At 42.0% G+C, this 24,636-nt stretch overlaps 1 protein-coding gene across 1 annotated transcript; it reads right to left on the bottom strand.

Annotated features, from left to right (window-relative positions):
• LOC308101444 (protein NLRC3-like) lies at positions 1 to 21,353 on the bottom strand (the record flags this gene model as incomplete). The annotated part of the gene is made up of 10 exons (XM_080450863.1): positions 1 to 147; positions 1,893 to 1,954; positions 2,102 to 2,159; positions 4,099 to 4,155; positions 6,320 to 6,416; positions 10,642 to 10,711; positions 11,968 to 12,062; positions 14,817 to 14,987; positions 16,621 to 18,330; positions 21,292 to 21,353. The coding sequence occupies 10 exons, from the start codon at positions 21,351 to 21,353 to the stop codon at positions 1 to 3; spliced, it is 2,529 nt and encodes an 842-aa protein (XP_080306989.1).
• Between the last annotated feature and the right edge of the window lie 3,283 nt (positions 21,354 to 24,636).

Below are 24,636 nucleotides of genomic sequence, written 5' to 3'. Positions count from 1 at the left end.
TCACAGATGCCTCAGAACAGGGTCTCTGAACTGTACTCGTATCAGCGGCAGGAAGGCAAGTTGAGAGTACTGGGTTATGGCTCCAGAACTTTGACACAGGCAGAGAAGAACTATTGCCTGCACAGTGGGAAGTTGGAATTCTTGGCACTAAAATGGGCAGTGTGCGAAAAATTTAGAGATTATCTATATTACGCCCCACACTTTACCATTTACACGGATAACAATCCCCTAACGTACGTAATGAGCACTGCAAAGCTCAATGCCGTTGGACACCTTTGGGTCGGAGAGTTGTCTGACTTCCGGAGCAGCATTGTCTGACTGTCTGACAGGCATCTGGACACATGTATCCTGTGAAAATATAACATTTTAAACTCCTTTAAACAAACTGCTTTAACAGTCATTCAGATAAGATTGCAGATATGGCTGCATTGGCTATTTGAAAATGGCTGATATACAAGCTCACAATGCGACGCATCGTGATGTGTGGTGTGCTTGTAATTCTGCTATATTCAAAATATACGAGCGCTTATGCGAGAGCATTTTCGGGAGTCGGGACCAGAGCTGCGGCACCACCGTAATCTTTTCATGGACAGTGAAGTCTCCCAAACCTATATACAGTAGCGTGTCCTATGGAGTTATGTGCAACCTGGGTTAAGCATGCATTCATTCATCAATCACTCCATAAACGTTCAGATTATGAGTGCCTCTCCAGACTATCTCCCATTAATGTGGTGGCACGGGACTGACTGCAGCCCGAGTCTCAAGGGGAATACATGACTGCTTTGTTTTAATGTAACCCGAACGCGCAGTGGCGCACTGCTCGGTATGGGTTAAATAAATTAATATACCAACGTATTCCATTCATGGTGATGTGATTGGTGTCATTCATGTAGGCTACTAGCCTACTTGACAAATATTGTACCATTACGGAATACATGAAAGACAGTAGGGGTGTGTGTGTGTGCGTGTGTGCGTGTGTGTGTGCGTGCGTGCGTGTGTGCGTGCGTGTGTGCGTGCGTGTGTGCGTGCGTGTGACTTGACAGTCAGTGAAGCGGGCGGAGGAAACTCTTTCTTATTGACTTTCCATGCGTTGTCTGGTCGTATTCTGGTTCTTCATGTCGTAAAATCGGGGCGTTTCGAAAACATTTAAGGGCACTTCGAGAAAAGAAAGAGGGCGTGTTATTTAAATGACGGTCGGTTTCAGCCGTTACATTTATCAAAGCTCCGACCAAATCTACGCTATGATTGGCTGTATAGGATCCTTTGATAAATCTAACTTGGACGCTGGCGTAAGGGAAAATATAAGTGTTGCGAAGAGGTAAATATTTGAGTACTTAAGAGTTAGATATATAGAATAGATACATAGAATCTCGTAGCCAGCTGAGCCACCCGTCTCAGTTTCACCCTCACTTGTGACAATCACAATCACAAAGAGCCAGTAGAATCTAGAACAATACAGTCTTTTAATACAATATCGAAACAGTAGCAGAAACCTCTGCAATAATAAGGCAAAACATAAGCCGTTTTTTACACTCCATTGATAAATGAGGGCCACTGTGCCACACAAAAGCTATGCAGAAAAGTGGGCAGGGAAGATGTCTGAAGCGTACAAGATCGCCAGCGACAACAGTAGACAATCAAGTGCGCGAGGCAAATCCTACTATGACAAGAAACTGAGAGGTGTAGTTCTAAGTCCTAGGGACAGAGTCCTAGTACGGAATCTCAATGAGCGTGGCGTCCCAGGGAAATTCAGATCATAATGGGAAAAGAAGATCTATGTAGTCAAAGAGCAAGTCGCAGACAACCCGTGTATGTAGTCTACCCTGAGGGCAGTGATGGACAAAAAAACAGCGTGCTCCATCGGAACCTGTTATTACTCGTCAGTGACTTACCTGTCGAAGCCACATCACATCCAGTTTAACCCACACCTCAGAGACAAACAAAAACAGAAACACTGTGAACCGAGTCATGCCAATGTGAGAGAACCTCAGAGTGACTCAAGTGATTCAGATTCTGAAGGAGATTAAGGAAGGTATTAGTTCAGATTCCCTGTAAGAGAAAGAGAACAGACAGGAGAGAATACTTACCATACCATACCTACCTTGGTCCAGAGGAATCCGGTTCTTGGAGAAGTCAACAGTCCAAGCCGAGTAGGCTACCTGTAAGAGAAAAGAGACAAGTCGCAGTGCCTGTTAGGAGAGCAAGAAACGATGAAACACTCACAAGAGAAGAACAAAGTCAAATGGAAACACAACTAAGCATCATACCTACCTGATCCGGTGTTACCTGAAACTGGAAGTGAAGACGATGAGTATGTCATCCCTGTGGAAGAAGAGATTGTTTTGCCTTCCCCTGCATTTGACACACCTGATGAGATCAGACGGTCCACAAGAGACAGGAGACCAAGACAGATGTTCACATACCAGACACTTGGTGAACCTTCACTACAACCACATCCCACTGTACAATAACCTCCTGGACTCCCACCAGTCTGGGTTCAAAGTGGGTCACTCGACCGAGACTGCCCTCCAGGCAGTGACGGAGTGGCTCCATGCCGCTAGAGCGAACTCTCTCTCCTCCGTCCTGATACTCCTGGACCTGTCTGCAGCATTCGACACGGTGAACCATCAGATCCTCCTCTCCACCCTTGAGCGGATGGGTGTCTCAGGCTCTGCACTCTCCCTGTTTGCATCCTACCTGACGGGTCGCTCCTACCAGGTGATGCTGAGAGGGTCTGTGTCAGAACCACACAGGCTCACTACTGGGGTTCCCCAAGGCTCGGTTCTGGGTCCTCTTCTCTCTCTACACTACATCTCTTGGTGCTGTCATCCACTCCCATGACTTTTCCTACCACTGCTATGCCGATGACACCCAGCTGATCTTCTCATTCCCCAAATCTGACACACAAGTGGAGGCACGCATTGCTGCTTGTCTGGCTGACATCTCGGAGTGGATGTCGACTCACCACCTGAAGCTAAACCTGGACAAGACAGAGCTGATGTTCCTCCCGGAGAAGGGCTGTCCACACCGAGACATGGCCATCACCATTGATAATGCTGTGGTGACGTCAACTCGGACTGCGAAGAATCTGGGTGTGACCCTGGACGATCAACTGTCGTTCTCGGCAAACATCTTATCAGTGACACGGTCCTGCAGATTCCCCCTCTACAACATCAGGAGGATTCGCCCCTTCCTCACGGAGAAGGCAGCCCAGGTGCTCATCCAGGCTCTTGTCATCTCCCGCCTGGACTACTGCAACTCCCTCCTTGCTGGTGCTCCGGCATCTGCCATCAGACCTCTGGAGCTTGTTCAGAAAGCTGCGGCTCGTCTGGTGTTCAACCGCCCCAAGTTCTCCCACACAACTATCCTTCTCCGTTCTCTACACTGGCTCCCCGTAGCGGCTCGCATCCAGTTTAAAACCCTGGTGCTAGCCTATAGGGCAGTGAAAGGAACAGCTCCTTCTTACCTACGGGCTATGGTCGATGCTTACACCCCTACCCGACCACTTCGGTCTGCCACCTCGTCGCTCAAGGGTCCTTCTGGCCGATTTACACGGTCACAACTTTTTTCTGTTCTGGCCCCACAGTGGTGGAATGAACTCCCCACTGATGTCAGGACAGCAGAGTCACTACCCATCTTTCGCCGCAGGCTGAAAACCCACCTCTTCAGGAAACACCACCCTTCCTCTTCGCCTTGCCTACTTGTTGTTAACTAGTTGTACGAACTCTTGTTTTATTGTTGTATTGTTTTATTGGATCTTGTTTAGTCGATACACTTATTTGTTTTAGCTCTTGCTCATTTGATTTGCTATTTGTCTCATCTGTTTAAGAAAGTAGCTGATATATTGCACTTAAGAAAGTAGGTAGCTGATATATTGCACTTTTACCTTAGCGCTAGGTATACTCTTGGTTGATTGTTTTAGCAGAAAATGCACTTAAGACTTCTGGTGATTAGTAGTTTTGTTCCCTTAATGCACTTATTGTAAGTCGCTTTGGATAAAAGCATCTGCTAAATGACTGTAATGTAATGTAATGTAATGTAATGTAATGTACAATACAGTTCACACATACACCACACCCTACACTCCACCATACACACCTTGCCATATTCCACCACCTTTCCTGTTTTCCCTTTACATCCCATAGCCCCATACGCCTTACACATGTACCACACCAACACTTTATTGAGTGTTTGAGGTTTGTTTTGAGATTTTTTTGGGGGAAAATGGTTTGAAATGTCAGGAGCCACTTCTTATTTTGTCAGGGAGCGTGTGACATACACAAATGTGACCGGTTACAGTGGTTTGAGACACAAGTAGCCACGGTAATTTATTACCTCTTACAGATTATTAAAGTGCAAAATGTAAGCTTTCAAATGAAGTGTCATTCATTGAAATAGGAAATTATTTGAAGAAGATAATGCTCATTTGAATCTTGTTCCAAATAATCGTCCAAACTGAGAAAATCCCTTCGAAAGAATTAGCACTTCTAGCACCCCTCAGCTCCACGTAATGGGCGTGAACAATGGGTAATTTATTCAACTGCTAGCCACTCCTCTAATCACCCCCCCCCATTGACACCTTTCAGTCAGCTGTCAACTCTATAGAAACTTGATGCAACACAATTAAAATGTTGCCCACTGTTACAACACATCATTTTCAGATTTTTACTAGTCGACTCATTTGACCAGTGGTGGAAAGTAACTAAGTAGCCTACATTTACTCAAGTACTGTACTTAAGTACAATGTTGAGGTATATTTACTTTACTGGAGTATTTCCAATTTTCAATACTTGACTTCTACTCCACTACATCTCAGAGGTAAATATTGTACTTTTACTCCACTACAATTATTTGAAATCTTTAGTTACTACTTACTTTGCAGATACTTTAACCACTTTAGCCCTATTTTATACATAGTCTATTTGAAAATAGCCAATCTACAAGCTCACAACGCGCATCATGGCACATTGTTTTGATTGAATATTTTATTAGGCAAAAAAAATAAACATCACAATTACATTTATAATACTTTTGTGTACACCGCTGTAGAACAGAGAAAGGACAGGCATGGATACTGATGGGCGGGGATTAGGAGAGTGAAACCGGAGGGCAATGGAGCCAACGACCAACCAAAACCACCACACACAAATGTTGCCCTGCACGTTAATATCACTCTCCGCCCACACAAGATCGACAGAAAGACACACAAACACAGCTGTTTTTGTAATGTAATTTAAACCACTTAATATTCTAGAACAACTATCTTTGGACCCTTCTTCAACATTCGAACTGTGTTGATATGAAAAAAAAAAAAATGAAAAAAAAAAGTTAATTCCTCATTTTCTGACGTTTTGCAACTCGCGACTTCTGTACCAAACCACTGTATTACCGGTCACAAATGTATGGTCACATTCTTGTTTATTATGTATGTGTTCTTTGTATTTTTAAGAGCCTTATTGTGTATTGGAATGAGCAGGGAACTTATATTTTAGGAACAGACCTATCCCACTTTTCACCACAAGGTGGCAAATCCGCCTGTGAGACAGGTAGTTTTAGGTGGTCAGGTGACGTCTTTCTTCAGATGCACAAGGAAGAGAGATAATAGCAGAACTACAAGCAGAAAATAGCAGATCTACAAGCTCACAACACGTTGCATTGTGACGCATTGTGAGCTTGTAGATCTGCCAACCTCACAAAAACTATGCCTAAACCTATCCTTAACCCTAACCTCACAAACACTATGCCTTAACCAAACCTTAACCCTAACCTCACAAACACTATGTCTAAACCTAACCTTATCCCTAACCCTAACCCTAACCTTAACCTCACAAACACTATGCCTAAACTTAACCTTAACCCTAACCTCACAAACACTATGTCTAAACCTAACCTTATCCATAACCCTAACCTTAACCTTAACCCTAACCTCACAAACACTATGCCTAACCCTAACCTTAACCATAACCATAACCCTAACCTTAACCTTAACCTTAACCCTAACCTCACAAGCACTATGCCTAAACCTAACCTTAACCCTACCATTTAATGGTCAGCCCACCAGGCATATGCCCGCTGTGTCAAACGGCCAGTCCACCACTGCCGTGGGGGAAGTTCAGTTTGTTCTGAGTGTTTATTTTTTTATTTTTTTCTGAAGCCTTCTGCTGTCAGTTTGCCCAGAATGACCCAAAGTAGAAACTTAAAGATCTCTGCACTGATTACATAAAGTGCAAGGCATCAACTGGCATGATGGCAGGCCATCATGAGGGCTGGTCCAATATCCTTCTCAAAACTTTAAAGTGTCTCTTCCTTGTGAATATACCTTCAGATCAGGAAGCACAGAAAGCAGTTGGTCTTTCAGTCTGGTGGTGTCAATCTGTTTCTCTACAGTGGAATCAAACAGCCTGACCTTCAGTAGTCTGACCCATCACAAACAATACGTAACTGCACCACATCTGTCACAAGGACAAACACACTGACAAGCTAACATTAAACAACTAAATTCACCATAGGGACACCGCCTTGTAGGTGAGTCAATATATAGTTTAACCCCCAAAAAATTTATACTAAAGTTTTTTCAATGGATTCTGGTAGTATTTGGCATGCTAAATAACATACTAAAAGTTTACCAAAATATACCTCCCAGACAGCCGCCATTTTCAAGATGGGGTCCCAGATGGCTGTGAGGAGCTTAAAATGGCTATATCTCAAATGGAAAAAAATGTACAAAGGATTTTTCAATTGATTCTGGTACCTCTATGCATGCTTAAGACCATACTAAGAATTTAGGAAAATATGCCTTCCTTATATCTGAAAAATTGGTTACTACCTGCTTATTACCTAGAAAGGTGGTTTTGGTGTTGAACACAATAAATGCCACATTTATGGTGGTCTTCATTCATTCATTCATTCATCATCATCCTCTGGAAGAAACTTGTTATGTGGATTGTCACCTTCCTGAAGTTGACAGGGTCCACAGATAGTAGTACAAGCAGTACACTCATATTTTGAGTGTCTTGCAGGCAGTGGAACAGTTACAATGAATGACCTTCTAGAGACTGTCTGGAGCAACATTCATTGTTGACATGAGTGGAACAAATCTATTGTCCTGCATGTTCCACCCCCAGTTCAGGGCATTCATACCATCTTCTGTTCCCATCCAGACCATGATCTGGTAGCAGATTCAATTGGTGGCAGACATTCAGGCGTTACAGTTGATGAAGCTGAGACAACCTTCTTGGTGAAAGTGTTATATCGCATTGTTGCAAGCGAATCTGTGCACTTTCCACCATAGAGGACAGCCATTACCCTGTCAACTTCAGGAATGTGACAATCCACATAACAAGTTTCTTCCAGAGGATGATGATGAATGAATGAAGACCACCATAAATGTGGCATTTATTGTGTTCAACACCAAAATCACCTTTCTAGGTAATAAGCAGGTAGTAACCAATTTTTCAGTTATAAGGAAGGCATGTTTTCCTAGATTTTTAGTATGTTCATAAGCATGTCTAGAGGTACCAGAATCAGTTGAAAAATCCTTTGTAAATTTTTTTCCATTTGAGATATAGCCATTTTAAGCTCCCCGCAGCCATCTGGGACGCCATCTTGAAAATGGCGGCTTTCTGGGAGGTATATTTTGGTAAAATTTTAGTATGTTATTTAGCATGCCAAGTACTACCAGAATCCATTGAAAACCCTTTAGTATTTTTTTTTGGGGGGTTAAGTGGCATTTTTTCATAGATTGACTCACCTATTGTGTTCATTTGCATCAACCTCTCACAGTCATCAGAGGTCAAATAAATTTAAAAAAGCAAAAAGAAATTGCAGCTTATCCGCTGTAGAGAGAGATCTATTGACTGACATTGTTTCTGTCAAACCACATGACCTTAGCTGGTGTTAAAGACCAAGGCAAGAGCAGAGAAACCACCTGAATTCACTGGAAGCTACTGAAGAGTTTTCAGGACAACATGGAGGGGCCAGTATAAAATGTCAATGTGTGATATTGACACAGACAGCCCGACAAACAGACATATACTCACATCTTGTAAGGAGTTGAGGATTCATCCAGTGTTCATGTCCTCCATGTTTCACTCTGTAGGAAGTACAACATGTACATAACTTTTTCTTCCTAGGTGTAAAGTAATATATTAATATAACTTATCAGTGTTTAGGGTAACGCCGTTACTGTAATCGGATAAATTATCAGAGTAGCCGAGTAACCTAAAGCATTAGTTTTGCATTAGAGTACTTGTTTACTTTTCCTAAACAATGGCGTTACTTAGTTAAATGTAATACCTATATTTCCCTGTTCCTTCTGTTAACACCAAGGAAAAGGAAAATCCATCCGACACATTTGCGTTGTTTCCTGGTAAATGAATTAGCCTGTCTCTGTCAACAGAGAGTTGCACGGATGTTACATAAAAAACGGTGACCGTGTGCCTTGCCAACAGCCAGCCAGCCTGTTGATTGCATAATTATTCTATTCAATAGGTCACCACTTTTGGGCTTACAGTACTGGTTTGGTTACATTAATTTGTCGCACCTGTGCGACATGGCAGAGATTGAGAGAAGAAGGAGAGGTTATCCTTTAGTACGGTTGTGGAAGTATTCACATGCATGATCTTTGGATTTTTGGTGAAAAGAGAAGGAATAATGTCAGTGCAAATGAGCTATCTATGCCAGTATGCTTGATGAAGTCCAGTACAGTTCCACAACACTGTGGCCACTCTGGTAGGCTGCACTCTTGATTTTATGTTTACCAAACATACTCATAATGAGGGGATATTGCGTAGGATGTTATTCCTTGCAAATGTGTTTTAATCATCAGTAACGCAAAAGTAATCTAACAATATTAAACAAATCAAAGTATATGTAATGTAAACGCTGAGGTTCTCACATAAGCCCCCCTAGGGTTTCCTACCTCACCGGCACAACTAAATCTTACACTTTCCCTTGGAAAGAATGATTATGTCCTGTAAATGTATACAAACATGTTGTGCAAATCAAATAAATCAAATCAAAGAGGTCAGAGGTGAAGTATCGTTTTGACAAAAATAAAAGTATAATGATAATGTTAATAATAATAACTAGAAAAACTGCTCCTCGGAGCACAGGTCTCCGCCAGGTCAGGTAGGTTGTTGTGGGCCAGCAATGTTCGCAATTCGCCAATCAGGATGGAATGGGAAAAATCGGACGGAACCATCTTGATCACTTGACTACAGAGATAATATGTACCGATTTGCATGATATTTGGACAAAATATGTTGGAGTAATATAAAAAAGAAAAGTGTTGCAAAAATCTGCCTCCTGGTGGCGCTATAATAGGGCAATGTTAAAAGGGTGGCATTTGTTCCTCAACAAAGTGCGAATGTGTGTGCAAAGTTTCACCGCAATCGGACGCTGGGTTCATGATTTGCGGCATTTTGTTCAAAACGGGGCCACTCCTGCAAAGTTTAGATGTCAATCTTAGCCAATCAGGATGGAATATGATAAATCAAAGAGATAAGTCTTGATCACATGACTATAGAGATCATGTGTACCAATTTGCGTGAAATTTGGATAAAATCTGAAGGCTTAATATCAAAAAAATGTTTTTACTTTAGACGGTCTCCTGGTGGCGCTACAAAAGGCAAATGTGAAAAATGCAGGGCAAAAGTTTTTCCTTGGCCTCTAGAGAGTGTGCAAACAAAGTTTTACACAAATCGGTGCAGTTATTGGTAAAAACATAAATCGGCCTGTTATAGTGCCACCATGATGCAGATTTGAACATTTTTAAGTGGCATTTATTCCTCGGCCTAGTGGGAATGTGCGTGTGAAATTTCACGGAAATTGCAAGCTGCGTTCATGTTTTGAGACATTTTGTTCAAAACGGACCAATCCTGCAAACTTTGGACTTAGCCAATGAGGCCTTAGCCAATGAGGATGGAATCTGGGAAATCGGACAGATCCGGATTGATCACTGTGTACCGATTTGTATGACGTTTGGATACAATCTGTATGAGTGCTGTAAAAAAATGGGTTTTGCACAAATCAGCCTTCTGGTGGCGCTATAACAGGCCCATGTTGATTGATTGATTGATTGATGTACTTTTATTTAGTAAGACATGAGAATCACAGTACATGGAAGTACAAAATTCACAATACAAGGTCTACTAAACAGGAAGACTCAGTTAAGCACGCAGCTTGTTTAAAATGTGAACATTTTGGGGCAGAGGTTCTGAATTGGCACTCAGGGAGTGTGTGTGCACAGTTTCGCTGCGATCAAGCCAACGGTGCCGGAGATTACCTGCTGACAGACGGACGGACACACACACACGGACGGACGGACGGACGGACGGACGGACGGACGGACAGGGGGTAAAATACTCTCTCGCCATGCCTTTCGGCCTGGCGGAGACAATAATAATAATAATAATAATAATTGTAATAATAATAAGGGTAATAATAATAAGGGTAATAATAATAATAATAATGATAATAATAACAATAACAATAATAATACTAGTATGATCCAATTGCATGTAGGTGATGTATTGCAGATTAATTTTACTCATATTCACCCCCAGCCTGCCTAAAAAACATTTGATACATTCTAATAGAAACAGTGAACTAACACACATGGACACAGTTCATTCTACTCACTGGAGAGTCTTCAGTCCAGAGAACAGCTGCAGTGACGAAACCTTTAGGACGTTGAAACGCAGGTCTAGTTCTTTGAGATGGAGGGATGGATTAGAACTTAGAGCTGAGGCCAGAACTTCACAGCATGTCTCTGACAACCAGCACTGAGTGAGTCTAAATAAAGAATCAAACATCAGATATTACATTATTCTTGGCTAGAAAAACTAACCATCTATTAAAGGACCTGGTCTGAGTGTCAGGGTTTGGGAGTAGAGATACGAGAGCTGAACTCTTAACACTCGTGTGACTAACCCTTCAATCTGACCGATTTTGAGAATTTAAAGTGGATTATCTTCTCTCATGAAGCTCTGAGGAACTTCCCCTTTAATGACTTTTCCTAAATATTCAATTCAAATCATCTCTTTTTTTAAAATCTGAAACGTTTTGTAAATATGAAATTAGATACACATATACCATCCCAGACGTTATATTTCGGCTATTTGGACCGCTCTCACCCTTTCTCCCCCAGGCAGAGAGCCGTTCACACCACGAGACCCCCGCACTGGCCCGCAGACCGTCATTGTTCAAGTTAAAAGACAATGGAACCCCCACTGTGTGGGGGAGAAGGTGTCGGCTCGTCTGGAGCACAGAGGGGAGACAGCGGCCAATAGAATAGCTGGAAAAAACGGCCTTTTTGACCTGTAAGTCAGGCAGCGTATGGGATGGTGAAACCCCAGTCATGGAAGTGTTAACAGGCAGGAGTCAAATGAACTAAATAGTCTTTACTTGATCTTAAAGACAAAGGTAAACTTCCTGTTGATTTAGCCATTTTCACTGGAGGAAGGAAGGAATACGACTGGATACAGATCTTCAAATAGTAAAATTACAGAAAGTTAAACATTTTCTTTAAAACAGGTTAAAAAGGGGGTTGTGATGCTATATACCGTCAGAATCAGCTTTGTTTGCGTTCATCACGCTAACTTTGAGCGTGATGAACTTTGAGTGCCGTTTCTAATAAACTGAGCAACGGAGCGATATATGTCGCCAATTGTAGCTACTAGTATAACCACTAGTCGACCTTGTTGGTACTATTTTTTAGTTTAAAAAAATTATAATATATATATATATATATATATATATATATATATGAATGTATGTATATTTTATGTAGGCCTACAAGGTAGCAAGCTAATTTCAAGTAGATTATAGTTTATATAATATACTTTTTTCTTTTGGAAAATGTACAAACATTATAAATGGAACATAATTATTATTTTATATTATATATATATTATATTTTTTATATATTATATTATTACCCAGTCACCCACACACTACCACACTTACCACACTGCCTACCCAGCGAACCCTCTTCTACCATGCCGTTGAAGGCAAAAGGGCTCGCCCTATTGGGCGGCCGCGCGGGCGGGGACTTCTTTCCTCTACAATAGAAGAGTTAGGACGTCACATTCTAATACAACCCAAATACCTAATTTCAGCACCAGCCTCAGTGGCGCACCTCGTTAATCATTGGACTACAGATCCACTAGTTCTGGGAGTCTGGGATCGACTCCCGCTTGGGACAATGTTTTTTCAAACAACCGCAGACTATTTTTTTCGCCGATAAAGTATAGTTTTGGACCATGACGGAGGCGTGCCGACTCAGCAGACCTTGAGGCCGAGGAGTCGCGCCCGAGCGCCTCCAGGCGCGAGTGCCCGCGACGACCGGCCGATGGTCTGCTAGTCGACTAAGCGCCGTCCGAGTTATGTACCGATAGGCACAGAATCGTAAATAATATTGGTGGGGACTGCGTTTGCCCCAACTGCCACTCACTGCACTAACTTAGCCCGCCAGCCCCGCCCCCTTGTGCCTTCAACGGCATGGTAGAACAGGGTTCGCGCCTACCCAACATCCGTTGGACAATACATAAACAAACATGGTAGCAAACACAGCAGCAGGTGACGCCCCTGCTAAACAGGCTCAAAGTTTGTTTGTATGGAAGTATTTCACTGAAGATGTGGACCAAAAGACGGTGAAGTGTAAATTGTGTAAGACTACACTTAAGTTCAACAGCAATACGTCAGAGTTAGACTAGTCTTTCTTAATACTAACCAAAAAGAAGCCAGGGTAAGCATAATAAACGAGGAGGACAGTGACAGTGAGCCCTAGGCGAGTAGCCTAGCCTATTGACCAACAGAGCTCTGGATTTATTGTTGGTCACTTTGTTTAATGAGAGACAGGGCAGATACAGTCATTTTGGTTAGTCCAGTTTCCATTCCTTATTGTAGCAGCTAAAATGGATGTGGAATGTGAAATGCTGTTGATGCAGATTAACTTTCTCACACATGCATTTGTGTGTGTATGTCCATTGTCAGGGCAAACCATACCTGCTGCGGAATGCCGTGCCCCAGAGCTGCAGAACCCATACTTATATTGTGTTAACTGTTTTTAATTACTGTTTAATTACAATTTCATTTTTATTTGATGTTCAGAAACAGTGATAGGCTACTACTACATTGTGTTGCATGAAGAATGCTTGAACTTTTACAAAATACGATCTTCATTGTTACCTAGAACTCGGCTCTCTGCGTCTTTATTATTACATAATAGGTAAACATTGACTAGTCGACTACTAGTAGGTCAAATGTGTCAACTAATAAAAATCAGTAGTCGTGAAAGCCCTAAACCACTGTAGATTTGACGAAAAAAAAAAAAAAAAAAGAACATTTAAACTGTGATTGAACCACGAAAACATCCAAAGGCTTGTGCGCTGTTTAAAGTTTAAAGGCCAACTTGGTCACTTTTTAAAAATATATATGTGTAACAGGTAGGTAGATAAATACTTTATTTATTATGGTCAAATTCCTGCTAAAGTATGCATCTATAGTCTGTCTGTCTGTCTGTCTGTATATAGTTTGTCCTGCAATGAGTAGTTAGTTAGCGTCATCTGCTGGTAGCCGAAATGTCTATACATGTGACCGGAAACTGGATACAGTTAGCAGTTCCCTAGCACTCTGCTAATGGTAAGTCACGGTCCGCTGCTGCTCTGCAAAAGTATTATAATGTACACTAAAGCTAACGTGAGATTTAGTGTAAGATACACTGTCATATAACAGCAGTTGACATGTTATTTCTGTTAATTTTTGTAAAAAGCATTAATGTTAAAAATCCTAGTTAAAACCACTATACGATCACATGTTAAAAGTATCTGTTAAAAGAACCACTGTAAAAGAATGTTAAAAGTCACATGCATTTCATGAGAATGTAAAAATATAAGATGTAATACGTAAGAGCAGTTCCCTAGCACTCTTCTAATGAAGTCAGAACCAGTGGAGGTGCTAACCACATATGTTTTGTGTCTTGAATCAACCATTGCAGCTACCTCACTAAAGTACCACATCATCCAACCCAGTGCCTATGTGTGTGTTCTTGGCGGGACGGGTACACATTGTATCAATATTTTGACCCTCATTTCCCTCAATCAGCCACTATATTATTGTGCTGGTTATTTCCTTGCAGAAAGACACATCCCTCTGGCTGTATTTTAGTTTTTTTCCACTGTTTATGTTGACATTCATCCCTTGTAGGGACGCCTCTGTCTTTGGGGGGGGAGCTCGGCCGGAACTCTTAATTGATCCCTTTGAACTTCAGAGGGGTGGTGTACTGAGTTGATTGATTGGGCCATAAAAGTGTCAAACTCGTTATGTGCTTGTTCGTGCTCTCTCTAATCAATTAATGCATCAAAGACAGCAATCACTTTGATACCTGTTGATACAAAAACATAAACATTAAATCACCAATGAAATCCAAAGATAGCCGAGCATTTGAGGTTTTAATAAAGTTTCTAGATGAAAGTATGAAGAAGTTATTAGAGCACTTGCTCTAGAAAAAACAAAACAAATAATATATAGCTGAACATGTTAAAGTTTGAATTAAATAAAGCACAAAAAGTGCACAGAATCTATTTAGAAAGAAATTTAAAGTGGGAAGAACAGTGTGCTCGCTCTGCAGCAAGCCCATCATTATTATAAAGCCATGTATATCAGCATGGCTTTACATACTGTGATCAGTGTACTCACTGTATCATTATTCTAATCTGTGTTGGTTACCATGCTGTCAACCTTATTCGCACTCTTCAAATAAGGTCTCACCACTATAATAATATAATATTTACATTCTGGTAAATTAATCTGACCTGAGAATCTCCAGACAACAGTGTGGACTCTTCAGTCCAGCACACAGCAGATCCAATCCTTGTGCCGACCCCAGGTACCAGTAACTCAGGTCCAGTTGTTTCAAATGTGAAGGATTAGAGCTGAGAGCTGAAGCAACAACTTCACTGTCGTTAAAGTTACAGTCAACAAGTCTGTAAATACACATTAAATGCAAAATCCGACATTATTAAAACAAATGATACAGCAGGTAGTTCCAACCAATCTGATTGGTCAAAATAGGCTTTCTAGCAGTGCTCAAATGATCAAGACATCACACCTCGGTGGTCTCAAATGAAACTAATCAAACAGTGGAACAGTTTGAGTGAGGAACAAAAGCAATGTAATGTCCAAGTATCAATCAGTTTAAAGCAGTGTACAAGGGTTGGGTGTTCACAAGATACAGGGCGGATGGGAATGGATAGCAGGGTTATTTGCTGTATTTATAGGATATTATATAGTATGTACTATATAGAGTATTATAAGGTAGTATATTATGTATGTATGTTATTGCGGTATTATATATTTTATATTTTGTATTATTGTATAGTATGGAACGATGTTCTATACTATAATTCATAGTATTAACATATTTAGAGTTGATGTGTGTCTGCATGTATGTATGTATGTGTTTGTATTGATGTGTAATGGGTTTGTTTGTATATATATATATATATATATATATATATATATATATATATATATATATATATAATGTGTGTGTGTGTGTGTGTGTGTGTGTGTGTGTGTGTGTGTGTGTGTGTGTGTGTGTGTGTGCGTGTATGTATGTATGTATGTATGTATGTATGTATGTATGTATGTATATACACATCCACATACACACACACATGTATATAGTCCTATATGTATATAGGATAATTTTGATATATTATAATTGAAGAGTATATTTTTTACAAGAGTAGTATAATGTGAAGCACGGCAGTCAGCAAGTAATTATTTAACTCACAGATATAAAAAAGGGTTGGAGTTTATACGTTTTACTTCATCTCACTCCTTTTCGGATATGTTTACATTACTTAATACATGTTTTTTCTCTTCTTTCTTTTTTTGCTATATTTTAATCTGATATTAATTTTAATTGTTTTTCTTTATGATTTCGAAAGTGCAAAAAAACGTGTTTTCTGTTTTTATTAGCATATTCAAAATAAACATGACTAAACTAAACTGAAAATTCAATCAATCAATCAATCAATCGAAACACCTTATAAAATATTAACATTAACTGATTGCCTGCCATGGACGCGTTATGTCATCGAATTCTGCCAAGTCCCAGCCTGCCGCTGACGGGTTTGGACAAGTTTTTGTTTTCGTGGTTTGTTATCCTATGAATGATTTATCCTATGAATGATTATTTCACTGCCTGATGATTACAGACCCGGAAATGTCATTAAAAAAAACTTCCTGTTTATTTCCTATGGGGAAATGGCTTTATCTCTGCTAGATCTCCGTTCCTCCTGCTGTACGGCAGGGACAAGCCTCATTGAAATCGCCGCAGCTGTGCAATGGACAACCCTGTGCGGATAAAAGGAATATTCCGATTCTACCGGACCCCCGTGCGTGTAATGAGCCGATCTCCGCGAGGACGGCGGTCACGGAGAATATTCCATGATTGTTCAAAGGTACAGTAAAATCGCCGTTTTCGCTGGCAGCAGTGGCACACTATTACAATATTACTCTGGCAGTTAAAAAGTTAATTAACCATTGAGTTATCATGTGAAGGTAAATGGACTCTGTTCTAGTAAGTTTTCTATTCACATGACTACTAACCTAGCCTTTCTGCTGTTCCTTACAGCTGGGATCAGTCTATGTCGCCCTTCATCTGATGTGTTGTATGTGGCCAGGTCCAACTCATCCACAACCTCCTCTGACATCTGTAGCATGAAGGCCAGAGCTGAACAATGGGACTCAGACAGTTTTGCCTTTGATCTGTCCCCTGACTTCAGGTACTGTTGGATCTCCTGATGTACTGAGTGGTCATTCAGCTCCATCAAACAGTGGAAGATGTTGATAATTCTCTCAGGAGAGTATTCTTTTGTGGTCATCTCCTTCAGGTTGTTGTTGGCTCTCTGGATGCTCTCTGGACTGTTCTCTGTCTGACCCAGCAGACCTCCTAACAGCCTCTGGTTGGACTCTCGTGAGAGGCCATGAAGGAAGCGGACAAAGAGGTCCAGGTGGCCATTTCCACTTTCTAGGGCTTTTTCAATGGCTCTCTGCAGGAAGTCATCCAAGGAACTGACACTACCCCCCAGGAATGGCTCCAGTACCTCCATGTTCTTCTCTGTGAAACAGTGGAACAGGTAGACTGCAGCCAGAAACTCCTGGATACTCAGATGAACAAAGCTGTAGACCGTTTTCTGGAATTTCACGCTTTCTCTTTTGAAGATCTCTGTGCACACTCCTGAGTACAGCGAGGCTTCTTCCACACCAAGACGACACTCTTCCAGGTCTTCTTGGTAGAACATGATGTGACCTTTCTTCAGTTGTTCAAACGCCAGCCTGCCCAGCTTCAGAAGAACCTCCCTGTCAGCCTCCATGAGCTGCTGTTGATTCAGCTCGTGAGTCTCATCACACTTCTGCTTCTTCCTCTTTGTCTGAACCAACAGGAAGTGGCCGTACATCCCAGTCAGTTTCTTGGGCAGCTGTCCTGTCTCGTCTGTCTTCACTATGTCATCCAGAACAGTAGAAGTGATCCAACAGAAGACTGGGATGTGACACATGATGTAAAGGCTCTTTGATGTCTTCATGTGTGAGATGATTCTGTTGGCCAGCTTCTCATTGCTGAATCTCTTCTTGAAGAACTTCTCCTTCTGGGGGTCTGTGAACCCTTGCACTTCTGTCGCCCTGTCAACACATTCAGGAGGGATCTGATGGGCTGCTGCAGGTCTGGTAGTTATCCAGAGGAGGGCTGAGGGGAGAAGATTCCCCTTGATGAGGTTTGTCAACAGCACGTCCACTGATGATGCCGCTGTGACATCATAAACAATGTCATTCTTGTTGAAGACATCAGATTTAATGTCAATGTTCTTGAATTTCAGCAGAAACCTGCTTTCATCCAGACCATCAAAGATGAAGCCAACTTTCCAGACAGCGAGCTGCTCTGCTGTGACCTTCTTTAATGTTGGGTGGAAAACATGGATCAGTGTAAGAAGACTGTGTTTCTCATCTCTGACCAAGTTCAGCTCTCGGAATGAAAAGGGAACAACGAGATTTACATCTTGATTTTTCAAACCCTTTGCCCAGTCCAGAGTGAACTTATGCACAGAGAATGTTTTTCCAATGCCAGCGATGCCCTTGGTCAGAACTCTTCTGATGGGCACTTCTGTCGTTCTGCCAAGGAGGAGGGGTTTAAAGATGTCACAGCAGTTGATTGGTTTGTCATAGAGGATCTTCTTGGAAGCTTTATCAAGCTGCCAAACCTCATGTTGGTTATTAACCCCTTCACTATATCCCTCTGTGATGTAGAGCTCTGTGTAGATACTGCTGAGAGAGTGCACTTCAGTGACATATGTCACACAATCAAGACTGTTCAAACTGATTTTATAATCATTTAAATCCTCCTGCAGACAGACATCTACAAAGAGAACAAATACATTTTAAACGTTCAGGTTTATTACAACTTTACTTCCTTACAGCTGTGTATGCACATTGTAAATGGACACAAGAAAATCTGCAGTTAATTGAGAAAAACAACCAACATCAATAACATTGGATCTTTTTTTATAGTTTCCCTATTTAAAGGTTTATTAATCATTTAAATCCTTCTGCAGATCTGTTATGAGACAATGCATAATTATGAATTTTGTATTTCTTACCAGCTGTGTATGCACATACTTAATAAAATATCATTCAGACAATGCTTATTTCACTGTGAAAACAGCCCAAAAATATATTTAATAGACTTGTTTAGTTTAGTTTTAGATGTTTAGTTTCAATGTTGACATGGATACTGATAAAACAATGTGTGCATTTAGCATTGGCTGTCTTAGGCCATTTAAGCATTTATATTTTTAACATGAAATGTTAATAGAATGAAGGATCATTCAAGAAGGTTTTATTTGTCACTAACTTATACAAGTAGGCTACAAGCAGCAAAATGTTGATGGGACATGTTCTTCAAAATGTTACTATCATAATATATGAGTTAGGATTAGGGTCCTGTCTGTCCAAGACAGGTACAATATCTTATCTTTCAGCAGCTGTTTTGAAAATGTGCAGGTACATTATCCATCCAATAACCTGTTTCGCAAATACCACCATCTTTGATATACCCGACTGCATTGTGGGTATGCGCAAAGCATTATGGGTAAAGAAGGTACTGTCTTAATTGACAAACAGTTAAATGATTGAATTGATCATCCACGTCTGACATCCTGGTGTCATCACACTACAGTCCAAGACTCTCAAAGCAAAGATACGCAGGGGAGGACCTTTCTTAACCCATAATGCTTTGCGCATACCCACAATTCAGTCGGGTACATCAAAGATGGTGGTATTTGCGAAACGGGTTATAGCAGCAGTGCTTAATCAAGTGCGAGAAGGGGACGTGCATATACACAAAATGAGAGTAATGTCTGTTAAATTTATACATTAATATTAATTCCATCTTACTTTGTCCACGTCTGGTTGTACTGGGTTTCTTCAGTCCAGCTGTCTTCTCTCTGCTGACATGAAGGCAATGTATTGTTTATAAATTAATTGAAATTACTTTTATAATATTGATATTCATGAATATAATATTATTAAAGCAGCACTGTAACAACTATATAGCATATTATGTCGCACAAAATGATAAAGTTACATGTTTAAGCAATAACAAAATTCGATACATTTATAGACTTAGGGGGCTTGACTGTATTACTATGTACAGGGGAGATAATGAGTTTACTCCTAGCAGTTGAAGAACTGCCAGTCAAAGCGACATCTGGCCAATCACAGTGCATTCTCGCCGGACATACTTGCAGAGAATCTTGGGTAATGAAGTAAAATTAGTTGGCTGCCATGTTATTTGTGTCCAAAGTGGCCACTCAGATGATACCCCAAACAATGTTGAAAGGGTGGCATTTCTTCCTCAACGTAGTGCAAATGTGCGTGCAAAGTTTCACAGCAAACGGACGCTGCGTTCATGATTTGCAGCGTTTTGTTGAAAAAAGGCCACTCCTGCAAACTTTACGTGTCAATCTTAGCCAATCAGGATGGAATATGAAAAAGTAACCAGATCCGTCTTGATCACATGACTATAGAGATCATGTGTACCGATTTGCGTGACATTTGGATACAATCTGAAGGAGTAATATCCAAAAATGTGTTTTACATAAGTTGGCCTCCTGGTGGCGCTATAAAAGGCAGATGTGAAAAATGCAGACCAAAGGTTTGTCCTTGGCCTCTAGGGAGTGTGCATACAAAGTTTTGCACAGATTGGTGCAGTTATAGGTAAAACCTTGAATCGGCCAGTTATAGCGCCACCATGATGCTGATTTGAAAATGTTCAAGTAGCATTTCTTTCTCGGCTTAGTGAGAATGTACTTGCAAAATGTCACGGAAATTGCATGCTCTGTTCATGATTTGAGGCATTTTGTTCAAAACGGACCACTCCTGCAAACTTTGGAAGACATTCTTAGCCATTTAGGATGGAATATGAAAAATCTGAAAGACCAGTTTGGTTTAATGACTATAGAGATACTGTGTACCGATTTGTGTGATATTTGGACAAAATCTGTAGTACTGTCAAAAAAATGTGTTTAGCAAAAAGCGGCCTCCTGGTGGCGCTATAACAGGCCCATGTGAAAAAATGGTGGCAGAGGTTCTGAATTTGGCATCCAAGGAGTGTGTGTGTGCACAATTCTATATTCAATACTCCGCTCAAGGTCTCGCTACGGGAGAGCGCCTCCTAGCGCGAACGCAGAAGCATTTTGTTGATGTACTTCCAGACAAGGCAGCTTTTGGCTGGATTCTGATTCGCTCCCCTGACCGAGGGCCCGCCCTCCGCCTATATAGTCAGGGGGCGGATCTTCATTCAGTCCTTTCGTTCCTCTTCTCGTCTGGAAGCAGAGCTTTTTCCCTCAGTTCACCGAAGATTTGTTTGGCTTTACTAGGTTTCAACAGGCCAGGATCGATTTCTGTGACTGCGAGACACTGAACAGATCCAGGTGTTTCTGACTTTTTTACCGTAAGTGAAAAACATAGATTTTCCTTAAAATTTCTGAGCTAGCACCCACGCTAGCTCCTTGTTATTACACGTTAGCTTCGATTGCTTAGCCTAATAGCACTCGTTAGCACGGAGGCTAGCGAGTGACTCACAAGCGATAGCTAATAGGCTAGACAATGTTGCGGCTCGGTTAGCCCACAAGCTAACCTTGACTACATGTGTTGCGGCCTACTAGCCAACAAGGCTAGCCCGACGGACAACTCGTAGTTGGCGGAACCTTCCTCAGAGTGTACCCAAGGCCCATCACTCCCCACCCAGGCCTTAGCAAAGCCCCAGAGGCCGAGCTAACAAGCATGGCGTCCGGGACTAGGACTCGGTCCAACGCCGCAACCTCCCGCAAAAGTATTGGAGGCCCTCCACCAGTCATGGGAGAAACCATACTCCTTGCTATCCTGCCTTTTCGAGGCCTCGACTTCCTGAGGGAGGAGGAAGGACTGAGCGAGATCCCACGGATGGAGATGGCCATGGCGGCCCACCTCCTACCGGCAGGGTCAGTAAATCTAGGCCGTGGCACAAATTTCTCATCCAAACAGGATAGAGATTTCTCTGCCCTCAACAGGAAGGCCTACACGCGGGAGCAGTGGAGCACACATCCTGAATTCCTCTGTGCTCCTGGGGGCCTCAACAACGCAGCTCTTCCAAGCCGTGAAGGACAAGCCTACACCGGAGCAGATGCAGGAGCTACGTCGCCTGACTGACTAGTCCCTTCACTTCACCGCTGGGGCCATCACCGCCATCGGTCATGGCGTTTCTCGTTACGACGGAGAGAGCAAGATGGCTGGACCTCTTCCGCCTCTCCGACGCGGAGAGAGTCAACGTCCTGGATCAGCCCGTGAAGCAAGACGGCCTCTTCGGGGACGCCATCGCCATCTTGACGGCCAACTGGAAATCCAAGCAGGAGCAGGGTAAGGCGCTGGAAGACTTCTTCGCCAGGAAGACTTTACAGCCCAACACTTCCAACCGTCGTGCTCCGACCCGGCGTTGGCACTCTGGGTCGCCCGCCCTCCCGGCCAACAGATCCGGGGGCCACAGGGGCCAGGGCTACAACCAGGGAGCGAGGCAACGTTTCCGCTCACTACGAGCCCCCAGGGGCGCGCCCCAGGAACAGGGCCGCAAAGCCACCCACAAGAGTGATCGCGGTAGGCGGCAGCAGCAGTAGCTGCTCTGGGGTCGGGGGCAGCGGTGGACGCTGCCGCGTTTTCCCACGTTCTGGGAGCCGGGTTGAGCGGGGTGCACACGGTGTACGCGCTCCTCCATCAGGCCATGCGGCCAGGACTTTGCACATTCAACCATTACATGTATGTAATCATGATGCACCTGTCGTAATGTCAAATATATTTTCTACGTTATCAGCGCCTGATTATTTCAGTGATGTTGCTAACTGTACTATGTGTGACCACCCAGAACACAGGGAAAATGAACCTGCTGCCCCCAGAGTCAGAGAGACATCTCAGGGCAGCAGGACGAATAAAAAGCATGAGAAAAGCACAACTTTTGCCAACCGATTACCAATCTGTTGCAGTCTGTTGTAGTCTGAAGTAGTCTGTTTTGTGGAGAGTCACCTTTAGGTTTAGTTTAGAAAATATTAGTAGTTAGAAAAATATTCTATGATTTTTTAAAGGTTAGCAAAAACGCTCAGAATCGCTGGCAAGGGCAGCCATCGATGATGTTTTAACTCTGGCAGCCAATGAGTTATGCAGCTTTTGGTTAGGTTTAGGCATAGCTTAACTTAGGTTAGGGTTAGGTGTAGTTTTTACTGAGGTTAGGGTTAGGTTTAGGTTTAGTTTAACTGAGGTTAGGGCTAGGTTTAGGTTAACTGAGGTTAGGGTTAGGCTTAGGCATAGTTTTACCAAGGTTAGGCTTAGGCATAGTTTTACTGAGGTTAGGGTTAGACATAGTTTTACTGAGGTTAGGGTTAGGGTTAGGCATAGTTTTACTGAGGTTAGGGTTAGGCATAGTTTTACTGAGATTAGGGCTAGGGTTAGGCATAGTTTTACTGAGGTTAGGGCTAGGCTTAGGCATAGTTTTACTGACCAGCACCAGCTGCAGCTTTTCTGCCTATACAAGCAGCTCCGGTGACGGCAGTGGAAACACTGCCACGGTGCACCGGTGCCGGTAAATGCACTCGCTGTCCCTCACAAAATGAAGTGCATCACTGTGCTTTATCTTTCATATCGTCTCTGTCAGGTGGAAACCAAGTATGTCCCTATGTTGTGGGGACAAACCTTTCAGGGAAAAGTAAAAAATAAAATAAAAAACTTTGTTCCAATGGATCCAATGTAGTTATTATTAATTATGTAGTCACAAGCTGTCGTTAATACTTTTCATTTCAGTATTTTAAAACCCAAAATGTGTGAGATTAGGGTTAGTGGTAGGTTAGTGTGAGGTTAGGGTTAGTGTGAGGTTAGGGTTAGTGGTAGGTTAGTGTGAGGTTAGAGTTAGTGGTAGGTTAGATATGTCATATAGACCAGTGTTTGTGGTGTTTAATTACTCCACGGAGAAGTCCTTGCAAGCTCCATCAGTGTTATCGGTGGGGTAACCCTTTCCTGGTGTGGAGTAATCGCTCTTGAGCCTTTACGAAGCAAATCTCTCTGATACGTTGAGTATTTGATTTTACCTGTCTTGCATTATTGGTTCACATATCACACAATGTTGTTCCTGTGTATTGCTGTATTGAAGTTAATACATATGCTGATTTTGAGCTGATTTGATCCCTGTTTAATGTCGTGCATGTACCCTCTGGACAATAGGATAACTGAACAAAGGACACACTCCCCTCTTGGAGTGGGTGTGTACACACACACACACACACACACACACACACACACACACACACACACACACACACACACACACACACACACACACACACACACACACACACACACACACACACACACACACACACACACACACCCCGTATATCTAGGTGTGCCCTGAGATCTTTTGGCTATGTCAGGTGTGTCTTGGAACCAAAAAACACTGATATAGACTGATGTCATTTACATCATAGATAATATGTCATATAGATTGATGTCATTTATATAGATATGTCATTATGATATCATTTACATCATAGATATGTCATATAGACTGATGTCATCTACATCATAGATATGTCATATAGACTGATATCATTTAGATAGATAGATATTACATAGTTTGACATACTTTGTATCTGGAGCTCCAGGTGCATTAGTGAAGTTAGGGGGTTTTCCTTTAGACCGGTCACTCGCACAGCTGGGAGTTGGAGACTGTTTGTCAGGTCCCCTCCACCACTCTCTCCCGAGCCACATATTAAACCTGTCAGCGTTACAGTCAATGAAATAGATCAGAAAACAGGAAATACTGGATGTGCATAACGCACATTATTGACTCCAGGTACACACAAGAAGAAGAAGAACAATACATTACATTCTAGGATCAATACCCACTCAGCTACATACATCTTTCCCCTAAAAGAACAGACACTTCATGTTTGCCAGAAGTATTAGCATAAAAAATATTCTTTAAGTACCAAAGTATCTCACCTGCTTGCCCGGTGAGAGGTGACCTGCAATAATAATAATTTAAAAAAA

The sequence above is a fragment of the Gymnoscopelus braueri genome (genome assembly GCF_963280865.1).
Source record: "Gymnoscopelus braueri genome assembly, chromosome: 15".
Lineage (NCBI taxonomy): Eukaryota > Metazoa > Chordata > Actinopteri > Myctophiformes > Myctophidae > Gymnoscopelus > Gymnoscopelus braueri.
The sequence above is the reverse complement of the archived record's forward strand: the minus strand, read 5'-3'. Positions and strand labels throughout refer to the sequence as shown.